This window comes from Podarcis muralis, chromosome Z (genome assembly GCF_964188315.1).
Source record: "Podarcis muralis chromosome Z, rPodMur119.hap1.1, whole genome shotgun sequence".
Lineage (NCBI taxonomy): Eukaryota > Metazoa > Chordata > Lepidosauria > Squamata > Lacertidae > Podarcis > Podarcis muralis.
In genome coordinates this window covers 31139080-31145314 of record NC_135673.1, presented here as the reverse complement: position 1 = coordinate 31145314, position 6235 = coordinate 31139080, and the positions used below count along the sequence as shown (strand labels likewise).

Sequence of the window (6235 nt, the reverse complement as noted above, 5' to 3'; positions counted from 1 at the left end):
CCTGCGCCGGGGTGCGCTCCCGTCACTCGGTCCCAGCGCCTGCCAACCTAGCAGTTCGAAAGCACCTCCGGGTGCAAGTAGATAAATAGGGACTGCTTACCAGTGGGAAGGTAAACGGCGTTCCGTGTGCTGCGCTGGCTCGCCAGATGCAGCTTGTCACGCTGGCCATGTGACCCGGAAGTGTCTGCGGACAGCGCTGGCTCCTGGCCTCTAGAGTGAGATGGGCGCACAACCCTAGAGTCTGGCAAGACTGGCCCGTACGGGCAGGGGTACCTTTACCTTTAGACTTAAGCTCAGTAGTTAAGCCCATGTTGTGCATGCTTAAGGTCTCTGGTTCAGTTCCTGATACCTGTAGATAGAAATTAGCAGGTGATGTGAAAAACCTCTTACCAATGCTCTGACTACTGATACTCTGATGAGCCATTGTGAAGAGAGTCAGAATAGATCAGGGCTCAGCAAACGTTTTTCAGCAGGGGGCCGGTCCACTGTCCCTCAGACCTTGTGGGGGGCTGGACTATATTTTGGAGGGGGGAAATGAACAAATTCCTATGCCCCACAAATAACCCAGAGATGCATTTTAAATAAAAGGACACATTCTACTCATGTAAAAACACGCTGATTCCTGGACTGTCCGCAGGCCGGATTTAGAAGGTGATTGGGCCAGATCTGGTCCCCAGGCCTTAGTTTGCCTACCCATGGAATAGATTCTAAGGCCACTGTGTCTCAAGTCACATTTGCACACTGTGGTACACGCCGGGGGTGTGTGTGTGATATTATCCCAGTGTGCACTACCTGTTTGGTCTCGGCACCTCTACAACCCCTCCCAACTTGTATTCATAAAGCTGTCATCAGTGCATATACTGTCAGCTGCATATACGCAATTGCTGTCTCAAACGCACGTGCCCTAGCTTCACTGAGAAGTAAATGTGGTGAAATGTGGTGGTTTTCCTTTTGGACTGAAAAGGTGGTTCGGGGGAAAGCACATTGAAGAGCAGCATTGCTCAAGAAACTACAGGATAGTTGTGTGTGACGTGTGTACACAGATTCAAAAACCAGGGGGGGGGGGGAGTGCACTGGAGCCAGAGTAAATGGTAATGTGAAGACAGCCAAAGTTTATCATCTGCTCTTTGGCAGCACGCCGTCACTCCATTTTTCTCCATCAGTGGAGAGACACTGAAACAGAGAGTAAGGAGAAGCAGGCTAGCAGCAAGCACATTAAAATTGAAGACTCCCATGTTAGTCTATGTCAGGAGTGGAAATCCAAAAGCCACAACAGGGGAAATACATTCTTGAGACATTTTGGTTGGTCCTAACGCAGGTGCTTAGGGACACGGGTGGCGCTGTGGGTAAAAGCCTCAGCGCCTAGGGCTTGCCGATCGAAAGGTCGGCGGTTCGAATCCCCGCGGCGGGGTGCGCTCCCGTTGTTCAGTCCCAGCGCCTGCCAACCTAGCAGTTCGAAAGCACCCCCGGGTGCAAGTAGTAAATAGGGATCGCTTACTAGCGGGAAGGTAAACGGCGTTTCCGTGTGCGGCTCTGGTTCGCCAGAGCAGCGGTGTCACGCTGGCCACATGACCCGGAAGTGTCTCCGGACAGTGCTGGCCCCCGGCCTCTTGAGTGAGATGGGCGCACAACCCTAGAGTCTGTCAAGACTGGCTCGTACGGGCAGGGGTACCTTTACCTTTACCTTAACGCAGGTGCTTATCTATAATAAGGTAAAGAAGCAAGGAGATCAAGGACAGAAACCAAGACCTCATTTTCACTGGCAGAGGCAATTCAAAAGCACAACTTTCAGATACATTGTTTTGGAGGGGGCTTCTACGACTTCCCCTCCCCCCCCCCCGTCGGAACTGCTTATTCTGTATTTCTCTCCCCATATGTCCTGACGCTGATATTTTTTCCTGCTCCCTTAACTCTGCTGCTTGTCGCACGTGAGGTTTAATTCAGATGGGGCTAGAACAGTGGTAGTCAGTGCAAGACTCCCCCCCCCCCCGTTTAACAGAATGAGCAGGAGGTCACTCCCCAAAGGCAGGCAGCCACAGCCAAAGGAAATAACTCATTTCCAGGACAGGTGACAGTTAAAAAAAAAGGTTTTTAATGTAATACTAATAATGATGGTGGTGGTGGTGGAAAATAAATAAAGATAACAATAATAACAATGAGAATAACAATGAGAATGAGAATAATAATAATAATAATAATAATAATAATAATAATAATAATAACAATAATAACAATAATAATAATAATAGAGAAGCACCCTGGCCCTCTTTCTTCTTTGACGAGCCGCCTCCGGGAGCTCTGGCGGCAAAAGGGCGAGCAAGGAGCGTGAGCGCTTCTCCTGCTAAACCAAATAAAATCCCTTTCAGGCTCGGAGATCTCGGAAGTGGGCGGGGCGGAGTCCTGCCGCCGCAGCCAATGGGAGGGCGGCCCGCTGGAAGGGTGTGGTCTGGGCGGCTCTATAATGTCATTGATAGTGCAAGAGCGCCGGCAGAGACAATAAGGGGAGCCGGGCTGGCGCGGTCACCTGCTGGTCTCCTCCTGCTCCTCGCCAACGCCGCCAACACCATAATCACCACCATGATGTCCATGAACAGCAAACAGGCGTTCAGCATGCACCCCATCCTGCACGAGCCCAAGTACACCCACCTCCACTCCAGCTCCGAGGCCATCCGGAGGGCTTGTTTGCCTGCCCCGCAGGTAAGGAACGGGTTCTACGGAAAGGGGATGGAGGCGGGGAGAGAGGAAAGTGATGGTGGGAGCTAGTATTTCTGTGAAAGGATGTCGGTACCTGGATTCCTTGCTTCCTTTCTCCACCCCTGTGACCCGCTCAGTTGGACTGGTTCTCTCCGATCCCCTAGACGGGAGCCTCTGCGAAGGTGCAGATCAAATTTCCAAGCCGGGGGGTGCAGGAAGAGGGAGGAGAGGGGCGCGGGACATTTGGGGTGATGGCTGAGCCCGAAAGATAACTCGGGCAAAGTCTGGAAAGAGGAAGAAGACGGCTCTACGGAGATCCGACGGCACTGTCCCGGCCCTTCCTGTTTACCCAAGCCCAGTCCTCCTCTCAAAAGTTGCGTGGCACAAATGAGGAGGGGAGACACGTGGAGGTAGGAAACGGTATACTTTCGGGAAAGAAGGGGGGGGCAGGAAAGGTTCATTTGATATATCCCAGCAGCAAGGCGACCCAGCTAGGGTCGGAGGTGGTGGATAGGTGCCTGCTTTCCTTCTCTGGTTGCGTGCCTCTCTCTGAGCTCTGTCCATCTCTCTCCCCACCCCCTCGCAGCTGCAAAGTAACTTCTTCGCCGGCCTGGACGAGACTTTGCTGCGCGGGGCCGAGGCCCTGGCGGCGGTGGACATTGTCTCGCAGAAGAGCCACCCCTTCAAGCCGGACGCCACTTACCACACCATGAGCAGCGTCTCTGTCTCCTGCACGCCCACCTCGTCGTCGGTGCACCTGCACCACCCGTCGGTGCTGAGCGGCCACTCGCACCACGCTCACCATCACCACCATCACCACCAGCCTGCTCAGGGCCTGGATGGCGAGCTGCTGGAGCACCTCAACTCAGCCCTGCCGCTACCGGACGTGGGGGCAGCGCCCGCGCACCCCCACCCGCACGCCCACCTGCCGGCCCTCAATGCCATGGGCCACCCAGCGCACGGCCAGCCGCCCATGGGCATGGGCCACCACCCGCCCCACGGCCTGGCATCGCACACTGTCTTGGCCGGCCCGGAGACAGAGACGGACCCGCGGGAGCTGGAGTCCTTCGCCGAGCGCTTCAAGCAGCGGCGCATCAAGCTGGGCGTGACGCAGGCCGACGTGGGCTCCGCGTTGGCCAACCTCAAGATCCCCGGCGTCGGATGCCTCAGCCAGAGCACCATCTGCCGCTTCGAGTCGCTCACCCTCTCGCACAACAACATGGTGGCCCTCAAGCCCATCCTGGAAGCCTGGCTGGAGGAGGCGGAGCGGGCCCAGCGCGAGAAGATGGCCAAGCCCGAGGTGTACTCGACGGGAGACAAGAAGCGCAAACGCACCTCCATCGCAGCGCCGGAGAAGCGCTCGCTGGAGGCCTACTTCGCCGTCCAGCCACGGCCTTCGTCGGAGAAGATCGCCGCCATCGCCGAGAAGCTGGACCTGAAGAAGAACGTGGTGAGGGTCTGGTTTTGCAATCAAAGGCAGAAGCAGAAGCGCATGAAATTCTCCGCCGCTTATTGAGGAGAGAGGATGGGGAAAGGGAAGGAAGAGCGGAGGGGGATAGAAGGCAAAAAGGACGCCTAAAACGGAGGGGCAATAATGAATCTAAAATTAAAAGGGGTGAAAACATCTCCCACGAGCATGGGGAGCTCTATAGCGCACCCTGTGTTGGACTTACTGGAACTCCCCTGGCCGAGGGGTAACGAAAGGCAGACACAACTCAACCAGCCCCATCCGAGAGAGAGAGGGAGAAAGAAAGAGAGAATAAAGACTCTTTGTTTACTAAGTAAAAGAACAATGCAAATACTTCAATAGATATATACAGGAGTGAGGGGGGAAACCCCTATGCTACTGTACCATATTCCTGGTGAGTGAAAAAGTTGAGTCTTTTTCGTGGGTTTACTTTTTCTTTTCTTTTTTTAAATGAAAAAAGGGACTTCATATTTCCATCCCATTTCCATCCCTGTATTTTCAAGCAAACGAGATATGGGGGGGGGGGGGGGGGAGGAAGGAAGCTTGAAACCGAAAGCAAACAAACACTCCCTATTTCCTCCCGAGTTCCAAAAGTTTGTTTGTTTTTTAACACTTTTTGCTGGCTTCTGTTCGATGAGATTTTTAAATTATTATTGCTACTACCCTTGCTCCCATTGGCTTACCTCTCCGGCACTCTTCACCCCATCCCAGACCCGGCTTCGCCTCGCATGCTTCAGCCTTCCGATCCTCTCCTTGCCCCACAGCAAAATCCAACCGCATTTTTTGCAATAAATCTTCTGTTCCTACCTCATCCTTTAAAAAAAATAATTAAAAGGGGGGAGGGAGAGAAAAGAAGAGCAAATATCAAAGGAACCTGTCTGGCTGATTTGGAAAACCGGGTGATGGTGGAGAGAGCTTGATTTAAAATTTTGATTTGACTTCACTTGAACTATTTAATCCTGTATAATTTCACTGTACAACCGACAACAACAACAGCGCTTTGACAATCAAATCATTAAATATCGCCTTTATTACTCTTCAAACCTGTGGAATTGCGCTGGGGGGTGGATATGAATGTCGCAGGGGCAAAAGGAACTCCTGGGTTTCTAACGCACAGCGCAATCCTACGCATCTCTACTTAGAAGTAAATCGTTTTGAGTTCAATGGGACTTACTCCCAGGGAAGTGTGCAGATATTGTGACTCCAGGCTTCCCCTTTGCTTCGATGTTTTGAGTTTGTTATTATACAACAAGTCACGCTTTTTGTCGCCCCCACCTGGACCCCCCCCTCTCATTTTTGTTTCTAGAATGCAACTATCCAAAAGATTGTTTTGTTTTCTGCGGGGTGTGAGGAAGGTAAAATATTCTGATTTACGTATATGTCTTCTTCTTTTAAAAACCAAACACGGTGGTTAACAAAATTAATTATTAGCAAACAACTTCTTCCTCTGCAAAGATTTAACTTGGCACTTTCTAAAAGAAAAACAAAAAAATTATTTTTATTTCGTTTCGCTTTGCCTATGTAATAGCAAAATGGTCTCCATGTCACTGTTTTTTAAGGAAAGAAAATAGAAAGATTGTATTATTCGTTTGTGTGAGTGCGTGACGAATGAAATTATGTGTCCGTGTATGCTACACAAGTTCAAATAAAACACGCACGTTTTACCTCACCCCGCTCCACGGCTTTGGATGATCTGGGCAGGAAAGGAATGTGAGACCCGGGATCTAAGCACAACTCAGGTCACCGCCCCCCCCCCCCCCCCCCGTCCCCTGTTTACAAGCAAAGGTTCTTTATTCTATATGACTTGGGTCGGGGAACTATTCGCCTCGATTTTTAAAAATGTTACAAAGTAGAACGCATAGCGCAAAATGCTGTTGAAAGGAAAGAACTATATCCAGTGGAACCAAGAGGTAGTTTCCCTCTACAATCAACTTGTCTTCCTTGTTGCTGCGCAGTAACTACTTCCTTTTGCAAACACTGCTTTGGAACCTTCGTAGCTTACAAACCTCTGGCGTTGCTCTTCCCCTCCCCTTCCTCTTTGTAGTGTAGAATGCTTTAGTTTTTGATTTTACT

The 6235-nt window shown here is 51.3% G+C and overlaps 1 protein-coding gene across 1 annotated transcript; it reads left to right on the top strand.

Annotated features, from left to right (window-relative positions):
• The first annotated feature begins 2502 nt into the window (after positions 1-2502).
• On the top strand, positions 2503-4305 carry LOC114589125 (brain-specific homeobox/POU domain protein 3-like). Its single transcript, XM_028715219.2, has 2 exons — positions 2503-2697; positions 3281-4305. Exons 1-2 carry the CDS (start codon positions 2578-2580, stop codon positions 4208-4210), a joined length of 1050 nt encoding a protein of 349 aa, XP_028571052.1. The 5' UTR covers positions 2503-2577; the 3' UTR covers positions 4211-4305.
• Positions 4306-6235: the final 1930 nt, after the last annotated feature.

Bases quoted from the DNA above. Each gene is read 5' to 3' on its own strand.
- LOC114589125 (XM_028715219.2), top strand. From the start codon at position 2,578: ATGATGTCCATGAACAGCAAACAGGCGTTCAGCATGCACCCCATCCTG. The intron at 2,698-3,280 runs GTAAGGAACGGG...ACCCCCTCGCAG, and splicing joins CTTGTTTGCCTGCCCCGCAG to CTGCAAAGTAACTTCTTCGC.